Genomic DNA, 21061 nt, shown 5'->3' on the forward strand with positions numbered 1-21061 from the left:
TGATACTGGATGGTCTTCCGAAATCGAGACTGAGTTCATTAGAAAGGTCAAGTTTTTCATTTCAAATCGTTGTACAGCAGAAGTCTGTTATAGCGAGAATCCATAACGGCAAAAAATGTACTCGCTATAGTGGATTGTCGTTATGTCTGACTTTTTGTAAAAGTCGGGAAAACCCCCATACACATTAAAATCAGTATGAAATGGCAATCAGTTAGTTCAAAACTTGCATTTTCGCAGATAATAACCACACTACGGCTTACTTGTTTTTTGTTTTTCGAAATCCGATACTACGTGAAAGTGCGTGTTGAATTTCATTCTGAAAAAAATATATTACTGCATTTCTCCGAATCCCTCATTTTTACAGGTTATAACTCTCATATTTTGGTCCATATTGAAATGTACAATGAAGTCAAATAAATAATAAAGTTTAATTATTCCACCTATTCAATAGGCATCACAATATCAAAGGGAACTTGTTGAAAATTTGCTTTATTTCAGCGGGTTTAATAACCATTAATTTAAAATTGGCATCACAATATCAAAGGGAACTTGTTGAAAATTTGCCGGCAATACATACTGCACGCGTCTCTACAATACAATGATCCATCGGGAAAATATTCTTGCTTACTATAGAACTGTTACTTTCACTCAGCGTCAGATATAACTGGCTGCCGCTATACGTATGTCTTGCTTGCTGGATTCGGCCAACTTCAGCGGCTAGCGATGTATAGGCCTTAATCACGGACTTTGAAAGTCAACGAACGAGTTTAATGCGCCACAGTATGGCAATTCCGCCCTTGCATTTTTGTGCACATTCCTCAGAATTTCATCTTCGACTTTAAAGCGTCCTTGTCGTCGGCTACTGAATGCATTTTTTGTGCAGTACGCATTTTTAAGCTATCTTTGTCCTCACGGTAATGCCGAATATTTAGTTAGGCCTATGCTGTATTTTCTTGTGGCTGTACAATTATTATACATTTCCGCGTGTTTAATAGCCATTAACTTAAAACTGGCATCATAACATCAACGAGAACACATTGAAAATTTGTCTTTACAATATCTTTACAATATGACGATCAATCACGAAAATATTCCTGCTGTCTATAAAACTTAATTTTACTAAGCGTCAGGTACAGCAGACGTATTATAAGCTACTGAGTAGCCGGGGCCTTCCTAAGAATTCGAAGGCTCGCATGTTTTGATGCCATTCTGCAGATTTGAGAAACGTTTTTGTAGAGGATAATAGATTGTTATTCTCTCTTCACTATTTCCCGAGATCCAGTGACGTTACACATAGGCTCTGTATAACCAATCGCCGCGGCTAGTGATGTGTGATAAAGAGGCAGTCGTTTATTGTCAACGAGTTTTGTGTGCGCGCACGTGGGGGTGAAAAGAAACAGCGTGGTTACTGCGGTAGTTGCCAGTGGTGTTCATTACTATCAGGCCGCGAATGCAAAACTACCTTTGATTTTTCACCTAAGATTCTGAGGAAAAAACGTCGTCTTGGATTCGGAGAAGTATGGTATCACTCCAGAGGCTCCTATGGAAAACAATTCAGTTTTCTTCTTCAAAAGGCGTCACCTAACCTAACCGTATATGTATCATGAAAACCTATTTGAAACACATGTAGAGAAATGATAACCTACTCGCAAAAAATTGACATGGGAATAGCTTCCTGAAATTTAACTAGATGCGAGAAAATATGAAGTATCCTCTGAAATCAGTGATGTACCCTGCCATATCTTGAGGTGTATCACATTCTTACTTAATTTCAGTATACAATATACAATTGAAATTAAGAGATCGTTATTTTTAATGAGTTAACAACTGCTATCGGCCACGTTATTTACCCATTTGTTACAAAAACGTTATCCTCTTTCAGTTCAAATTTTCTTTAGAGAAGAGCAGTTGACGGGTATTACTAATCAACTCCAACATCGCCATCAAATGTTGACGAGAGAGCTCGCAAATGCACAAAGCGTGAAAACTATACCGTACCGAAGAGGGTCGATCGCATTTTGTGGCAAACGTTTCAGTTTTCTTATTCAAATAGAGTCACCTATCCTAACTTAACTGTACTATATGTATGATGAAAACATACTTCAAGTGCCAGTAGAGAAATTATAACCTCCTCGCTATAAATCTACATGATAATAGCCTTTCCGTAATTTAATGGACGCGAGAAAATATAAACTAATCTCGTAATCAATGATGCACTCTGCTATATCTTGAGGAGTAAGCCTATCCCATTCTCACTTAATTGCGCTATTTAGCATAAAATTAAGAGATCGTTTATTCAGCGTTTATCTTTAACGAGTTAACAACGGTTATTGGACACATTATTTATGCATTTATTACGAAAACGTTCTCCCCTTTCATTTTCCTTGTGGAAGAGCAGTTGATGGGTATTATTAATCGACTCCCGACATTGCCTCCGAATGTCAACGAGAGAGCTTGCTAGTGGGCATAGCGAGAAAACGATACTGAAGATGATCGATCACATGCAGTATAATGACTGGGTGCATAAATATCGGCAATGAAAAAAATCGAGCGTGCATAGTCGCTCGTAACAACAGATACATCAGTGATAGGGCTCTCGCTGTAACCGAAGGATAGCACACAGTTTAAAATAGGAATTTTGAAGGGACGGACAAAAATTATGTTATAACAGGGTTCTCGTTATATGCCGTACTCGCTATAGCGGACTTCTACTGTATATAAAAAAATACAATGATTTTTGTATGTTATACCGATTTTTATTTGAAAGCGAGCTATAGGCAATCTTTGCCAGGGGTAGTGCAATTAACAGATAAGGCCATTTAGCGCAAGCCTGTGTTCACTTATATTCTGGCACTCACGTGTTACATTAGCAAAAGTTTCTAATTGACCTGTGCAATATTTCCACTTTTTACATTTCCCATCAGCTTTTCACACGAGGGCTTTGGATATCCAACAGCACCTATAAAAATGGATTTATTTCATTTTATAGATTTTGTTTTTTTCATATTTTGTACATTTAGAATATTATGCACAATGTATATACAGCATTGTATAATGGTTACTATTTACAATGTAAGGATCTGTTTGCATAAGTCATTTATTCACCTACATCTGATATATCATCAATGAATCGTCACTTTCGGAAGTGTACCAATATGTATTATTATTTTTCTTGTTACACTATCACTGTCAATAAATATCCTTGAACGTAATATTGCACTAGACTAATTTGAGGCTGCTCTATCGACTGGACACAAAAAATTACACTTTAAGCAATATTTTGTTTTCAGTGAGAACCAAAATTACATTTTCAGTTGACACTAGATGCCACATGATATACTTGATGATGATTGTTGTTTAGAGAGGCCTAACATCAAAGGTCATCGGCCCATGATATACTTGATGAGCACACCTTGTTTGAGATGACTACCTACAGATTACAAAAACAAAATTGAAAATATCTTCCAAAACACAACAGAGAAGGTGCTTGACAACTCTTAGCTGGGATACCTGATAAACCAAATACTCATGAATATTCATACCACCTATTGTAACTTAGTGTGTTACATCCAAATATAATATCCCTCTTTCCTATCGTTCCCTCAATTCTGATGATCATGGTTTCCTAGGAGATTACACAGAAGTCTTCTTCACCTTCCTCGATTTCGTGTAATGCAGCCAAAGTGTAGAATTCTTTGTGTCACAGACAACCTAAGTATATGTAGAAGTGCTGTTTGGAAAATGGAATTTAATTTTATGGTCTCAATTTGCTGTCTAATACCTACCAAATCTGTTTCTATTCCTTGCCAAGCAGCAAGTTCACTCAGTTCCTCCTCCATCAGAGACTGGGGAATTACACCTATAGTGTCTTCATTCTCCTTGGGCTCGAGACTGAGAGGACGACCCAAGAATAAGTGCAGATCAAGAAGATAAGGATACTCATCACTGGACACTAACGAGTATGCAGTCCCACTCCGACCAGCTCGGGCACAACGACCTGGAGTCACAAACAAAAAGTAAAAATAAGTTGCAATGGACCTAGAAGTATAGCTTCTTTGGATTTAGTGATGAAATTTGAGATCCCAAGAGTACTTCCATAGTAAATTCAATAAACAATTCACTAGCAATCATGTCTAAAAGCAGTTCTTTTCTTATGATTTATCCATGAATTTCAGTTCTGACTTGAAACTCAATTGTTTTCAGGAAGAGGTACATAACACAAAAATAATATAAGGCACCAACTGTTACTGACAATTGGATTAGTTTCTTGTTGTACTTTACAACACTTGTCACCTCCAATAATCAAATAGGCAAGTTCAAGTCCGTCACGCTGTACTGATTTTCCACAGGAATCACGAAGAATGAATAGTGGCATTACAAGAATAATGGCAAGCAGTTTCATTCCTCTATCTTGAGTGAATGTAAAAACACTCAAACTTCCATACCTCGAGGAAAGCAAAGAAAAACTATTTTGTTCATTTTGCTAGTGTTCCTTTTCAATAACGCTGAGGCTTTCTATGATGGTGGACCTATTGGGGAGCTGGGCTGAGTAACTCAGGCGGTAGAGTGCTGGCCTTCTGAGGTCAACTTGGCAGGTTTGATCCTGGCTCAGTCCGGTGGTATTTGGTGCTTACATACGCAAGCCCTGTGTCGGTAGATTTACCAACACTTACAGGAACTCCATCAGAACAAAATTCCAGCACTTTGGTATCTCCCAAAACCATAAAAATGGTAGTTAGTGGAATGTAAAACCATTAACATTTATTATTCTACTGGTGATCCAACCAGTCTTTGGGCTGAAGATTCAACATATGTTTCTTTTGCCTGAAGTTATTCATATACCACTACAGGAATATAGAGCAGACAATGAACAAATCTGGAAGCAATAATGAAATCACTGACTTGACAGCTGCACGGAACAGGTTGTGTAGTTGTAAGTTTGCATTGGGAGATGGTGGGTTTGAACTGCAGCAGTTAAGATGATCTTCTTTTCTTTCTGTTTTCCATTTTCACACCAGGCAATGAAGAGGCTGTGCATTAATCAAGATACATTTAATTTACAAGGAAACATGTTTTATAAGACTGCAGCATCGACAAACACAGGGCATGCCAAGAACTATGGGAAATGGAGACACACTCAAGCAATCCCACATCAAATCAACACTATTTTCAATGAAATTCTACCAACACTGATTTTGATTAAATTTGGTAAGCTGAATACTTTGATGTATAAAATGAAAATCTTTCTATATATGACTGAGATACCAACCAGTTTTGAAGTTGTGTGGCTTTAATGCTTCAAATCTTACATATGAAGCATTGGGTAGCAAATATTATTCTGATGGAAAAAATTAAAAAACAACCTTCTAGGCCCAGCATGTCAAACAGGCAGCCTGCGAGCCAAATGGGGCCCCCAAGCTTGTGAAATGCAGACCTGCCTCACTTCTGAATTTAATGAAACAATCATACCTTGTGCATAAAATATGAAATAAATATTGCTTGAACTATAAATTTTCTAACTCCGCCACTGACGGTCCCAAGCCTGTATGAAAAAGGAGGAGGGGGAGGATTAACACCTTGTTAAAAAAAACCTCGGTTCACCTGTCCTGCGTGATAGTACCTTGTGAGGGACACTTGCCAGGGTTACGGTGAAGACAGAGATGGAGTCCATTAGTACGACGGAAACGGCGGAAGAAGCAACCCAAGATGCAGTGGCGGTTCCCAAATAGGGTGGCTGCCATCCTGGTAGTGAGCAGGGGAGTCTCATAGATGTGGTGGAAGCAACTAACCTATGGGACGGAAACACTAAAATCAAATGACCTGGTCCTCCAGGTTGGGGGTTGGGTGTAGGGATAACAACCCCACCCTAGAAAAAATGTGCACAGTTACTGAAACACATAATAGAGTAAATCGGACGGATACCTCGTTGACGAAATTTGGCTTGAAAACAAGGACAAGATTGAGTTTTTGGAATGTAAGAACGATGTTTGAGTAACGGAAATTGGAACAAGTCGCCAGGGAGAAGGAACGATATAAGCTGGCGATACTTGGATTGAGCAAAACACGGTGGAACAGTTTCAGAGAATACAGGGTGAAAGATGGCAAGACTCTTTTGTACTTGGGGAAGGAAGAAGAAGACCATGAAAATGGAGTGGGTGTACAACTGACAAGAGAAGCAAGGAGAAGCCTATTAAACGGGAAGCCGATCTCAGATTGGATCATTATAGCACAATTTAAGACTTGAGTAAGAAATATATACCTCGTGCAGGTTTATGCATCTACGAAACAAGCAGATGCCCTAGACAAGGACAACTTCTGTGGACAACTAGGGGAGGTACTAGCTAGTATTAAAAAGAAAGACATAAAAATTGTGATGGGAGACCTTAATGCTAAGACTGGTAGTGAAAATGAAGGGTTAGAGCGAGTAATGGGAAAACGTGGAGTTGGGGTCCAAAATGACAACGGTGAGCGTTTTATCAAAATGTGCTTAAATAACAGGCTGGATATTGGAGGATCAGTGTTCCCACACAAACTCTGCCATAAAATTACATGGGTCTCACCAGATGGCAAGACACAAAATCAAATCAACCATTATGCAATTAGTTAGATGTGGAAGCATTCCCTTCTTGATGTGGAAGCGATCACCACCTTGTAATAGCTGAAGTATGGGTGAAGATTGCTGCCACAAGCCATCAGAATGCAAAATGTAGTCAGAGAAGATTCAATATAAGAAAACTGCAGAACAAGGGCATCAGAAAAGAATTTGTGTTGGAGTTGAAAAACCAGTACTGTACAGTCAGTTGGAGACAGAAGATCAAAGAGGAGAAGAGGGTAATTCACACGTCAAGAAACAATGGAAGAAAATCAAGAAAACATTAAATGCCAATGAGATAGTATTGGGATTTCAAGACATCAGAAGGAAGCCATAGACATCTGATCATACATGGCAGAAGATTGAAGAGAGAAGAGGGGTAAAGGCCTTGATCAACCAATGCAGAGACTAAGAAGAGAAACAACGCCTTAGGGAAAGGTATAACGAAATTCATTGGCAAGGGAAGAGATGCCTAAGAGCTAATAAGAGAAATCCGGAGGAACAGCCTGCAGAAACGTGTCAAAAGACAGCGAAAAGGGGTGACTGAAAAGAGCTCTATGGTATCACCAAACAGCTGTCCTGGAAACGTTTTAATGAACGTAAGCCAGTGAAGTCTAAAGAGGCTGAGCAGTTGACTATCAGCGAGGAACAGTTTAAAGGATGGAGGGAATATTTCAGTGAACATTTTAATGAACGTAAGCCAGTGAAGTCGAAAGAGGGTGAGCAGTTGACTATCAGTGAGGAACAGTTGAAGCGATGGAGTGAATACTTCAGTGAAGTATTCAACAGGACCTTGGTCCAACAACAGGAACAAGAGCAGGAGGAATTTGACCAACAGGAAATGCCTGCACTGCAAATCAGTACTCACTCTCCCAGCAAAAGTGAAATTATCAAGGCTCTTCAAAGATGAAAGACTAACAGAGCACCTGGTGTGGATAATGGTGGCAGAAATGCTTAAGGCAGAAATGTTACTGCCATTGTTCCAAGAAATTTGGAACACTGAAACCATCCCAGAAAATTGGAGGAAGGGAATCCTTATCGTGTACCAGTTCAACCACATACCAGCTCTCCTGCCATTCTTAATTTTTTTTTTTGCTAGTGGCTTTACGTCGCATCGACACAGATAGGTCTCATGGCGACGATGGAATAGGAAAGGCCTAGGAGTTAGAAGGAAGCGGCCGTGGCCTTAATTAAGGTACAGCTCCAGCATTTGCCTGGTGTGAAAATAGGAAACCACGGAAAACCATCTTCAGGGCTGCCGACAGTGGGATTTGAACCCATTATCTCCCGGATGCAAGCTCACAGCCGCGCGCCCCTAACCGCATGGCCAACTCGCCCGGTCTCTTAAATTTTTGGCAGTACCGGGAATCGAACCCAGGCTCGAGGATGGCAGCTAATAACACTAACCATTATGCTACGGAGGCGGACTGTAGAGTACCTAGTAAAGTATTCTCAAGAGTTGTTTTCAACCATCTTAAGAGTGCCAATGGATAGTAAGCTCAGGAGGGAACGGGCTGATTTCAGAGAAAGCAGATCATGCACGGATCAAATCAACACCGTGATGACTATTTCTGAACAATGCATGGAATTATGGTCTGCACTATATCTGGCATTTGTTGACTTTGAAAGAGCCTTTGACAGGGTGCAGCGAGAAGCGATCTGGCAAACAATGCAGAGGTATGGAGGACCTTCAAAGATCATCAGTATTGTGAAGATGATGTACAGAGAATATACTTGCCAAATGAAACATGATGCAACCTCTCAGAACCATTTAATATAGATTCCGGAGTAGGCAGGGATATCTACTCCCACCACTGTTTTTTTTTTTGCTGACGTTAGATGGGGTCATGAGAAAGGTGACTCAACATAAAAGGAGAGGTATACAATGGAATCTAACTGACCGCCTGGATGATTTGGATTTTTCGGATGACATCTGCCGTCTGACCCACACTTTTACAGACATGAGTGAGAAGCGTAAGGAATTGGAAAAAGAAGCTCAGAGAGTAGGATTAAAAATTAACAGAGTCAAGACTAAAGAGCTTAGACTGAACAGCAAAAACAAGAATGTACTGGTCGTGAAAGAAGAAGAGATTTAGCAGGTGAAAAGCTTTTGTTACCTGCGAAGTATTGTTTCCAAGAATGGAGAGGCGACAGAGGATGTTGTAAATAGGATCAAAACAGCAGAAGGAGCCTTCGCTCAGCTGCGACCATTATGGAGATCTTGTGAAATATCATTAAAAACAAAGCTTATGATCTTTGACTCAAACTTGAAATCAGTTCTATTTTATGAATGTGAGACGTGGAAGGTGATAGTAGAGATTACAAATGCTTGAGGACTATAGTGGGAGTACGGTGGCCAGAAGTTATCTCCAATGAAGAACTCTGGCAGCACACCCAATAACGGAAAGCTGAGGTAGTCATAAAAGAAAGGAAATGGAGATGGACTGGACACACTTTGAGAAGAGGCCTACAACATATTCCAAAGCTACCCTCAAGGAGCAAGGTGGAGAGGCAGACCGAGGACGACCTGCCGCAGGACCAATGAAGCAGAGGTGACAGCCATTAGGTACTCCTGGACTAACATCAAGAAGATGGCAATGAACAGGGTCAGATGGAGAGGTCTAACGTGTGCCATATGCTCCACACCGGACTGAAAGGAATTAAGTCAAGTCATCAATTTCCTATCAGCCCAGATGACAAGGAATCACAAATTATTTGCACATATTTTAAGATTCTGAGAATAATATAAAAATGTGTATATTTGTCAAGGGCAAAAGTATTGTAAATGTTAATACAATGAAAGCTTTAAGGTTGGTCTGGGACTTATTTCTCTCAACCTCCTCTCACTTTGCACCTACTATGGTACTTACAAGGTCCTACAATCTTCTGTCCTTAGTCAGCCAGTGTCAGTGGGTCTAAGGAATCTTCCTTCCCTTTTGAAAGCCCGTTCAAATGATTGCTGCACTTTCAGGCTTTTTTGCCATCCTACTGAAGTTGGAGGCCAGTCCGCTAAGTAGTGCAGCATATTTGGCTTCACTAACTACTATGAGAGTGGCGTTTTTACCTTTTATGTGGCCAGTGAACACTACTCATTTGTAACACTTGGATTACCGTCCACAGTTACAGCTCTAGGAGTGAACCTTACACTGATAATGTATGTAACTTATGCGGTTAGTTGACAATAATTATAAAGGGTTTTTTTTTTCTGACAAGGTCATTCTTCAAATTCTCAAATAGTAAAAAGTGAACAACTGCAAGTGGTCACCGCATGTTCCAAGAAAGATGGTAACTTGCTTACTTCTGCTGTAAAGCAGAGGTAAAATAGCAGCCAAACTGAAAGTGTCCCAAAGGAATATATTTTAAGATGCCACTATGAAACCCATCACCAAAAATGCAATCAGTACCAAGATAAAAGCAAGAGATGATAAATTATGAGACTTGAAAGCTGCACATAGTAAGTAACAGTCTGTGTTCAAGAACTGAAAATGAGACAGTAAAAGCCTTTGTTACGCGAGTTTCATGATAGCACAGCTGATAGCAAAATATTCAAAATGATTCAGAAATAGCGAATTTGTAAAGCAATGTCTTGTGATAACTGCTAAAATTGTGTGTCCTGTTAAAGCAAAACTTACAAAAACATTTCCTAGCCACGAAATACAATTGCCAAGAGATACTTCTCACTTCAAGATACAACTGTTGAGAGTATCTTTGGAGAAGTATATAATCTCTTGGAAAGGTTTAATAATCCCTTATGAAAACTTTTTTTTTTTTTGCTAGCGGCTTTACGTCGCACAGACACAGATAGGTCTTATGGCGACGATGGGATAGGAAAGGCCAAGGAGTTGGAAGGAAGCGGCTGTGGCCTTAATTAAGGTACAGCCCCAGCATTTGCCTGGTGTGAAAATGGGAAACCACGGAAAACCATTTTCAGGGCTGCCGATAATGGGATTCGAACCTACTATCTCCCGGATGCAAGCTCACAGCCGTGCGCCTCTACGCGTACGGCCAACTCGCTCGGTCTTATAAAAACTGATGTGTGTAGTAACAGATGGAGTTCCTTCTATGATGGATAAGAGCACCACATTCGTTGCTAAGCTGCTGGCCAAGAAGAAAAAAAAAGAAGTCTCTCCTGGTAGTAAGTCGCACCATATTCATCAGGCAGTACTTTGCTCAAAAACAATAAAAATGGACCATATTTTAAGATCCGTAAAGAAAGGGGTAAATTATATTCACCCCTGGGGCCTGAATAAATGTCAATGTTCTGAAATGCTTCTGACTCTTCGTGAGGAGATTAAGAGTATTTCTGGAAGTGGAAGGAGAGTCGAACAATAAACTAAGTGACAATTGGGTTCAGAATATGGCATTTATGGTAGACGCTACAAGACATTTAAATGGCAATTTCAATGTATGACCATATCAGGGTTTTCAAATTAAAGCTAAAACTTTAGAAAGGGCAACTAAAAAGTGGCATCTTAATTCATTTTCTTACCTGTCAGGATTTCAAAAATCCCACCTGTAGCACTTCTGATTTTAATAATAATAATATTATTGCCTTTACATCCAACTAACTACTTTTACGATTTTCAGAGAGGCCGAGGTGCCGGAATTTGGTCTCACAGAAGTTCTTTTATGTGGCAGTAAATCTGCTGACACGAGGCTGATGTATTTGAGCATCTTCAAATACTACCGGACTGAGTCAGGATCAAACCCGCCAAGTTGCCATTAGAAGGCCAGCGTCTCAACTATCCGAGCTACTCAGCCCGGCGCTTCTGATTTTAGTCATTATCCTTCTAACATAAAAGAACTAATTAACGAGTTTTAAAACCAGTTTGAAGATTTCAACACATCTGAAAATGAGTGATTAGTGATAAATTCTCCTTTGTGTTTCAGAAAACAGATAGCAATGCCCAAATGGAACTTACTGACATCCAATGTGACACTGTAGAAAAACAAGGTGAATGAATTTGGAATCCATAAGTTTTTTTATTTGCCAAGCCAGTACTCCAAAATGCGCCAGTTCAAAGCGAGAATACTAGCAATATTTGATTTTTACTTATGAAGTTAAACAAAACTGCTCACAGATCAAGACTGACAGCACAACATTTATTGTCCATCCCGAAAGAGACATCATCACAAAATCAAGTAGCTGAAATTCAAACTCCTGGTTTCTACTAAAAGGTGTCAGATTTCAAGTAAGCAGTATGTGTTTACTCTGTCCTCCAGACCCCAGTTATATAAAATGTGTAGACTGTTATAGCTGTGCAGTGAAATTATAATAATTATATAAGTGTAATGTTTTTATTCCATATACTATAAAATTAAATTACATTATAAATCCAAAATTAACATCCAGTAAAAGAAATACAGTAAAGCCTAATATTTAATCTTCTCATTTTGCTGTACAACCTTTGGAGCTAAATTTATCAGTCAAATTGGTTCTATACATATGTTGAGTTCGACGTATCTTTTCTAGGCCATTCAATTACAAGCATTAGAGTTGCACTTGAAATGAGTAAAATATATTAATAATTGTATTACTTACCAACTCTATGTACAAACAGCTTTGGTTTTGCTGGGAAGTTATAATTAATAACGTTATCCAACTGTGGGATGTCAATTCCTCTGGCTGCTATATCGGTCACAATAAGTACTGATACCTTCCCTACTTGAAACTTAGCAGCATTTATTTTTCGAGCTGAAGGGTCAAGGTTTGAATAGATGTATGTATTGCTAATGTTAGCTTTATCCAGCACCTGTAATATTAATAGGATTATTCATTATAAATATACAGTATATTCCTGAAATGGAATTTGCTCAAAACTTAAAAGAACACCAAACAAGAGAGGAATAATCTACAAATGAAATTTGCTCAAAACTTAAAAGAACACCAAACAAGAGAGGAATAACCTACTCAATATCATAAGAGAGCTTGAGGCTCAATACGCACTCAGCCTAACTAGAGTGTACAGAGCTACTGACTTTTGTGAAAATATTCACTACCTCACCCTGCATTGCACTACAATTTAAACAACACTTCACAAGAGTACTTTGGAAATTTGATTCTTTCAATGTCTTATTCACACTGCCTTACCTTCTCCAGAGTGTTCTAAAACCTCATGTACATACACAAGAAATACAGACATAGATAGAAAATTAATTTTCTTAAAAGCTATAAAGACCATTCAAAAAAATTAATTAGTAGTCCAGCTATGTAAAATTGTTGGAAATATCTATTTTTAAACCTGCTTGTCCAGTAAATTGTAGTTTATTGGGGATAGGAACAGAATCTACAAATTTGGGGCAATTTACAGCAGTGTAAAGTCCTGTCACCATTACCTGTTGCTGGTGAAATAATATCGAGAATACCATAGCTCAATTGGTAGAGCAACCGACGCGAAATTGGGAGGTTGTGGGTTCGGATCCCACTGGTGTCTGGTTGGCCATTTTTGTTCTGTACTTAACATCTCTTCAATACGTACTAAATGTACGTAACACGACCTAATAGGTTGAAAGTCGGTTTCGATTACAATGCGGTCGTGAAAATTCAATATTCATTGACTTGGCCCTCAACGGGCAACTTAAACGCACTCTACAGTGAGATGGTAGTAGTACCAGACCTGTAGCTTAGATCCTTTCCAACAGAACAAAGATGGCCTAGGCCACCATAGCTCAATTGGTAGAACAACCGACGCGAAATCGGGAGGTTGTGGGTTCGGATCCCACTGGTGTCTGGTTGGCCATTTTTGTTCTGTACTTAACATCTCTTCAATACGTACTAAATGTACGTAACACGACCTAATAGGTTGAAAGTCGGTTTCGAATACCACTGTTGTCTTCATCATTATTGACATTTTCAACATCACTACATTAACTTGAACTCTCAAAAAAACCCAAACCCCATGGCACTACAGCCCTTGAAGGGCCTTGGCCTACCAAGCGACCGCTGCTCAGTCCGTAGGAATGCAGATTATGAGGTGTCGTGTGTGGTCAGCACGACGAATCCTCTCGTCCGTTATTCTTGGCTTTCTAGACCGGGGCCGCCATCTCACTGTCAGATAGCTCCTCAATTCTAATCACATAGGCTGAGTGGACCTCGAACCAGCCCTCAGATCCAGGTAAAAATCCCTGACCTGGTCGGGAATCAAACCCGGGGCCTCCGGGTGAGAGGCAGGCACGCTACCCCTACACCAAGGGGCCGGCCAATCGAACTCTCACTTTCACTAAATAAATCATTATTACAATACAATTCTCTTTCACTATTATTATTTAGCAAAGACGCGAAACATTGCACAATGATAAAGCCATAGAGTAAACAAATGGCGGCTAGAGTCATTCTTTTATCTCTGGTTTAGTCACGCAAGGAGGATAAATACTTAGAGCAGCACACTTGCAATCTTCCTGATTCCAATGATGTGCAACAGATGGAAATTGCATTAATTTCTGGCTACAAACAAAGCAATTACGGCAAAGCTGCACAAGTCCGAGAACGCATTTGGGCTGACACCGTGCGGCGGAAATGGGGAGCCCGAGTATGTACTCGGGTCGACAGTGAAGGATTTAAACCTAATAAAAATATACTACTGTATTTAGCACTAGATTTCATTAGTTTCAGACAGACACCAATAACATACATCCACACACGCTGGTCAGTCGAAATTGAGCCACTCTCCACGAAATGTTGTCTGGCTAGGAGAGACTTGCAAGGAGATGTTGTAGCTCATTAACAAAGCCTCCACCATCTGCAGTTTTGTAGTTACTCTAATAAATTTCTTCCAGAGGATGGATTTATTGAAATAGGTATAACACGGTCATTATTAATACAACTGAAAAAATATTCTTCATGCATATTATTTGCAACCTGGTACCAATTACCTTTCAATACAACTAATTGTATATTTTCTGAACTGAACTGGGGCCTATTCCACGAACGAACTTTGCAACTTTTCACTTTGCACTTTGCAATTTTCAGTTCAGATTTTGTTCCACCATAGCTTTTCAGATTTAGCTTGCAAAGTGAAAAGTGAAAAGTTAGAAATCTTTTCACTTTTCAAGCCTGTTATGTTCCTCCATTGGTACAGAAATGCAAAGTGCAAAGAAATGAAGTGAAAAGTTTTCATAAATCTTGCAAAGAGATGATTCCCTTTTCATATGTTAATTAACAAGTATGTACATTAGTTTCTTGGCGTAGAATTTGGTTTAGTGATATAAACACGTTACGACGTGAGCTTTTGTTAGCATCAAGTGAGGACAGTGATGAAGAATCCAATAATAGAACGTACAAAGACAGGATTAATTTTCATAACCTCACTTCGACGTAATATCGTGAGTGATTTCGTATTATCCCAACATAAAGAAGTAAATTCCTTTCCGAAAAAGAACAAATTCTTATGTTTACATTTTTTAGTAAATGGTGCCCAGCTGTACTGTGTAACAGCAATGCATGGGACATCAAAATCAATTATTTGCAGAACTGTTACCAAAGTCGTAGATGTTATAGTAAATGTAATATTTCCTAACAGTACGTTAGCCTGATAATCCACTTAATATAGCGACGGGATTTCTAATGAAGGGTGAATGTCTTTCTGTGTGTATATGTGTTGACTGTACTCTCGTTAACATTGATGTGTGTCATCATTTGAGAGGTTATCTTTAAAGTTGTCAAAAAAGGATGTCACGTTTCTCCTTGACAACTTCCAGCACAGCCAGCTTCTTATAATGACCTTTCTTTCCCATGATAAAAACTTCAACGATACGACAATTATACCGCCAAGTTCGCCGCGAAAAGTAAAGCATTAAAATCATAGAGTATTAGGCCTATACAGTTTGCTCATGGAATAAACTCGATCGGATCACTCATTCGCAAAGACTTCACTTTGCGAAGAAATTGAAAAGTACAGCCTAGTTCATGGTGGAACAGAAAGACTTTGCACTTTGCAAGAATTGAAAAGTGCAAAGTTGCAAAGTTCGTTCGTGGAACAGGCCCCTGGTATATATTTCAATGGAAACCAACCCTTTACCATTCTCTGTCAGTCCACCTTTCTCACTTCAACATGTCTCAAACCCTGTAGGATTCATTGTAGTTTAATATGTATTTCAGTTTCTTTTGACATTAATGAAAGGAGAAAGAAGTAGTTTTCTGACCAACTGAATAATGAAGGTATCGGAAAGGCTACGAGAAAATGAAACACACTCTAGGCCTCGCAGACTTACTACTACTGAGGATAGTATTACTTTTTGACCGTAGTAATCGGGGTATTAGATGAACTGGCACTCAGTTTCGGTACTTCAAAAACACAAATGATATAAGAGAGCCAAAAGTTCCCATACATATCAGAAAGCTTTGCTCCAGTCTACTCATGAGCATTCTACCAATAAATAGCCATTTCTTGGTTCAAATTTTGTCTCTAAAGTCCCAGACACTGCTATCATGTTGAGATTCCTGTTTAAATAGTATTCTTGTTTATGCCCTCAGGCTTCCATGTCACAGCACAGATAGAGCGTGTTACATTACAATTTAGAGAAAGATATAAATCATAGCCTATATACAGTGAAACCTTGTTAGCGCGTCCCTCATTAACACGTTTTCCCGCTTAGCACGTCATACATTTGAAGTACCGATTCTCATCGTATTAAATCTATATAAAAATATCTCACTTATCACGTCACGAATTTTTACTATTACTGCTTAGTATGAACACACTTTTCCTAGCCCTGAAAATGTTATGTCATCCATTATAAAACAAACGTGACTTTCAACTTGGGTAAAAATCCATCGCCAAAGTTGCGTGATTACGGAAAAAGGCATTACATTCCTGAACTTCAGAGGGTAAGGTGCACGTTCGGGGAGTAAGCTGTTAATCTCAGGAATGTTCAATTTTGCTTGCCAGTTAGCAGCAAGATTGCTGAATAACACAGCGAGTCTATTTGTGCTTGTATTTCGCATTCCATTCAGAAGTTCTGTAGCGAATATTTGTTGCGTGATACGGTAGTCTATATCTGGATTAGGAACATATAAACATACCTATTGCATCATTAATTTTCGCTTACTACGAGTATGATCACATGAAAATGTTATTTGTCATCCCTTGTGAAAGAACCGTGATTTACAACTCGGGTAAGAGCTGTTGCCACAGTTGCGTCATTACGGAAAAAATAAGCTTATCTGTGCTTGTATTCCAACCCGAAGTTAGAAATTTATTTGGGTTGAGGGGTACAGTTTAGTTTTTTGCCTATATCTGGATTAGGAACATAATCGTGTGAAACTGACCAGCATGGTGCATATTCGTCTTGTGATAGCCTAGGTATGGATACGGAAAAAGTGAAATCCCTTTCTAATGAAGACAACATTAAAATCTTTCAGAAAGTTGACGAGCATCTGCATCTCTAAGTGCGCAGAGGTCGCGAACGCTGAACTCACACCTTCGAATTTCGACTCTATCAATTCAACTTGGTCGAAGTTTTCAAAATGGTAGCCAAAGTCATTCTGTAGCAGTCGCACATGGCCGAGTATAACCTCTAATTCATTGCCTAAGAGTGTGACCAGAAAATAATGTTTCAGAATACCCAGTGCTCTGAAATAAAAGGTTTCTACTAACATTTGTTTTAGAAAGATTATGATTTGCAACAATACTTGGATATTTTTATTGGCCCCTGTGCATATGTTTTCATATTTGTTGCCTGGTGTTTTTCACACCGTTCAGTGCACTTGCTATTTTATAAGCCGCAGCAGAAAAGGATTTCATATTTGTTCTCTCGTGTTTTTCACACCTTTTAATACTTTCCTCTTATTTTGAAAAATGATATAGTTTTCACTGTTCCCGCGGATACAAGACCTAAAATGCCTTCATGTCGAAAAAAAATCGTATCTAGTGTTTCCATATCCCTGTTGGATAGTTTTTATTCGTATATTCATTAGCACGTTTTCTCGCTTGACACGTTCATTTTTGTTGTCCCCTGCAGAAATGTGTATATACATACATATACTGTATACAGTCGAACCTCGATATCTCAAACCTCCATTACTCAAATTTACAGTATCTCAAAGTAACTTAAATTTCCTGGCCGTTTCTCCTATTCTTCACGTGTATTTTTTCCTCTATTACTTGAAATTCAGTCACTCGAATTTCTCGATGCAAACATTTCCTCCCTTTTAGCAAAAAAATATTCTAACTCGAATTTTGTGCAACAACTGTGCAATACGGCATTTGTGGTTTGTGAAGAACAGTTAACAAATAAAGAAAGGGTTACAGTGATGCTGGGAGCTAATGACGGGAACCAAGAAACTAAAACTTCTAGCGATCGGAAAATCGGCAAAGCCTCGCCGTTTCTCGGGTGTGAACTAATTACCAGTCACGTACGAAAGCAACCCCGCGGAGTCGCAGATGACAAGCTCCATTTATGAATCTCGGCTGCATGGTATTGATGAGAAGTTTCAACATGAAGCGAGGAAAGGTTAACAGCAACAAACAGAAGAGACTAACGGATTTTTTCCAAAGGTGTTAACGGAGATATGTTTCTCGTTTCTTTATAGTATGTTCTATATTCTGTCTTCTAAAAGTTACTGTAATAAGGGTTATAATTAAAGTGATGCCATAAAATAAAGTTAGTAAATTTTTAAATACAGTTAAAAATAATATATTCAGAATAAGCCTGTAGATAAATGGTATTCTCTATAGCTCAAAATTTCGATAACTCGAAATAAAATTCGAGATATCGAGGTTCCACTGTATATCCAATTCTGTCACATACGGAAAATTGTGAGAAATCTACAGCATGTACAACGATGCAAAATGTCTCATTTGATTTGTTATTAACCCAAGAAGTGTGGTAAAAGTGCTCAGAACTCAAAATGATTCTTTATAAATTTAAAATATGAAAAATTAAAAGCATTAAAATAAAAGATGTTGGCAATAATAAGCATGCAGTTGCATAGCGTTTTTAAAATGTCTGTTCGTAACAACCGTAGTTTATTGTTCAAACCTGAAAGTGAAACTAACATGCCTGTTTGCAATACAATTAGTTAAATATGTTTTTATTATATACATAGCCAGATAGATAGGAGGAACATAAAATGGGTCAAACATAAAGGCAAGTCAGGATGTAAAGAGGGAGCAACAGAAAGAGAAGACAAGGATAAACATGAAAAAGATGAAAGGAAAAGGACAATCTCCATATATTTACACACTGCCAACAACAGATAGGCTCTCTGTTCATCAATCCCAGTTCTTCTACATCCATCTCTTAACCAGACAAGCTCATTTCTGCTTCCTAGCTTCATCAGGGGGGTGGGCATCAACACTCACCGAGGGGTCATCTTGACAGATCTTCAGTTTAGATGCAGGAAGTGGAGGATAAGAAGAAAGCTGGATACGTACAGGAAAAGGGAAGAAACATAAGCAAAATAATACCAACAGCAAGCACGAAACCTCCTTTCAGAAGGTGCAAGGTCTACTCTGACCACCTTGGAAAAAATTTCAAGAGAAAGAACAGGGGGCAAATATGGTTATGCATATGATAAGTGTAAGGTGGCATTGCATGTAGACAATTGTTTTAAGATCTAAAACACTGTGTTGAATTATTGTTAGAATGTGAACTGTGTTTCAGTGTGTTAAATTGCTGTAGCAAAGGTATTCTTTTTTTTTAAGCTAGATTAAATTGTTATCCACGTACATTTTTTCCAACGAAAATTGCAGTTCAATGAATTAAACTGAAATATTTTTGCCTTCAATGACAAAATACTATTTTCAAAAGGGACGGTTAACCATGGGCTCACCATTGGTGAACATACTCCCAAATAACATTGAAAATGATTTCTTAACCAATCAACTATCTATCTAATGGGGCGAAAGGGAATCCGGTTCCTATTCCGGAACCCGGCAGCGGAACCGTAACAAGTCGGGCCCCTCGAATGAGTAGCTCGTCGGGGTAACCCAAAAGGACCCGGAGACGCCGTCGGGAGATCGTGGAAGCGTGCTGGGCCCATAACCCAGAGGTCCGTGGATCGAAACCACGCTCTGCTACCACTTGTTACCGTGTTTTTGTGGTAGTTATGCGTGAAAGAAGGTGCGGGGTGGTGAACGGGTCTCAAGCTACTAAAGTAAAATTAATTTAAAATTTAATCAGGTTATATTTTCTTTTCAAAAACAAAGAAATAACAAGCATGGCAGGTACAAAGTAGCAAGTCCAAGGGTAGTTACAATATTTACAGGATTTGGGCTTCGAGCCCTGAAAACACAATGCTTGGGCAATCAGCTCAGTTTTACCTCCAAACACAAGTTTCAACAGAGGGGCAGAAAACCCCATTCATGCCTAGGAGCCCTAGCTCCAAATTACACTGAAAAGCCTCCACGAGGCATACAACACTCAATTTTCAAAAGAGCCACTCGCTCTAAAATTTAAGCCTCTCCCAGGCCACACCAAACTCCACCTTCAAGTTGTCCTCAACGGACATAAACACAGGGGTAAAATACCCAATCTACTGAGGTCTATTAAATGAAAAGAAGGTTACTTAAATGACCTCTAAGGTAACAATTTGAGAGGAGGCGAACTTGCACTCCTAATACACTTTGATTAAGACCTACTTGGCACTAGGCCGTTAATACAAGGGCTAATCCCATACTAAAGAGGTGACTTAAGAAGAGAACAATTTGTTTTACATTAACGAAGAATAGGTTGAGAAAAATAAGTTCACCTCAAAACAATATGAGTGGGAGCTCGAGAGGGTTAGCACTCTCTACCCCAGTATGTAGCTTTAAAAGAGAATATATGAAAAAAGTAGTTACATTTAGGAAAAGGTTACATGGTGGAACGCTTAGAACCCGCCCCGAGAGTTAAACTGCTGAGCTAGCAAAGAAAGAAGTTATTAATCGGCCATTACCTTGTTGTTGACCGCTGCCGAGGAAAGAGGCGCTTCCCGCCTCCTGCTATGTACTTTATACACTGAAAGATGGAACAGAAGTGGCCCGGAGACCCTAAAATTAGCAGTTTATATACTCTCGCGGAAGTTTCTAGGCGTTAGGGGAATGAGAACACCCTCCCACGAGGATTTTATTGGTTCATCCATAAACCCCCTACACAATACTAAGAAGAAACACATAATTGGTGGAAAATTAATTTAAGAAATTCGGGATAGGCTAGATTTAAAACAAGGGGAAAGAAGGGGTTAATATTGCCAACTTAACCAATGACTGAAAGAAATTTAGCAAAGAACAAACATTTGAAATAAAAATTTCTCCAACAAAATAGTTCTTTGACTCCGCACTAGGGTGCACTATTGTTGATCTTCAGTAGTGTCCTCTAGAAGAGAAAGTTCACACTTCTTACTTCAAGCAAAACAAAAACACATCAAAAATGACACAGTTCAAAAACTCAAAATTTTCCACGTGGTGACATCTTCTGAGAAGGTAGCGAATTAATAGCGTATATAAAATTCAGACTTCCTCCAGCAGAGGAGTTTCAACTGGCGCAAAT

At 39.0% G+C, this 21061-nt stretch overlaps 1 protein-coding gene across 1 annotated transcript in view; it reads right to left on the reverse strand.

The window, feature by feature from the left end:
- The window catches only part of LOC136875677 (ATP-dependent RNA helicase DDX54), a 110018-nt gene that overhangs the window by 50784 nt on the left and 38173 nt on the right, over positions 1-21061 (reverse strand). The window contains exons 6-7 of the mRNA XM_067149234.2: positions 12135-12345; positions 3786-3997 (exon numbers count right to left, since the gene is read on the reverse strand). Coding sequence (XP_067005335.2) covers positions 3786-3997; positions 12135-12345 — 423 coding nt within the window. The remainder of the gene's footprint in view (positions 1-3785; positions 3998-12134; positions 12346-21061) is intronic.

Source organism: Anabrus simplex, chromosome 1, assembly GCF_040414725.1.
Source record: "Anabrus simplex isolate iqAnaSimp1 chromosome 1, ASM4041472v1, whole genome shotgun sequence".
NCBI lineage: Eukaryota > Metazoa > Arthropoda > Insecta > Orthoptera > Tettigoniidae > Anabrus > Anabrus simplex.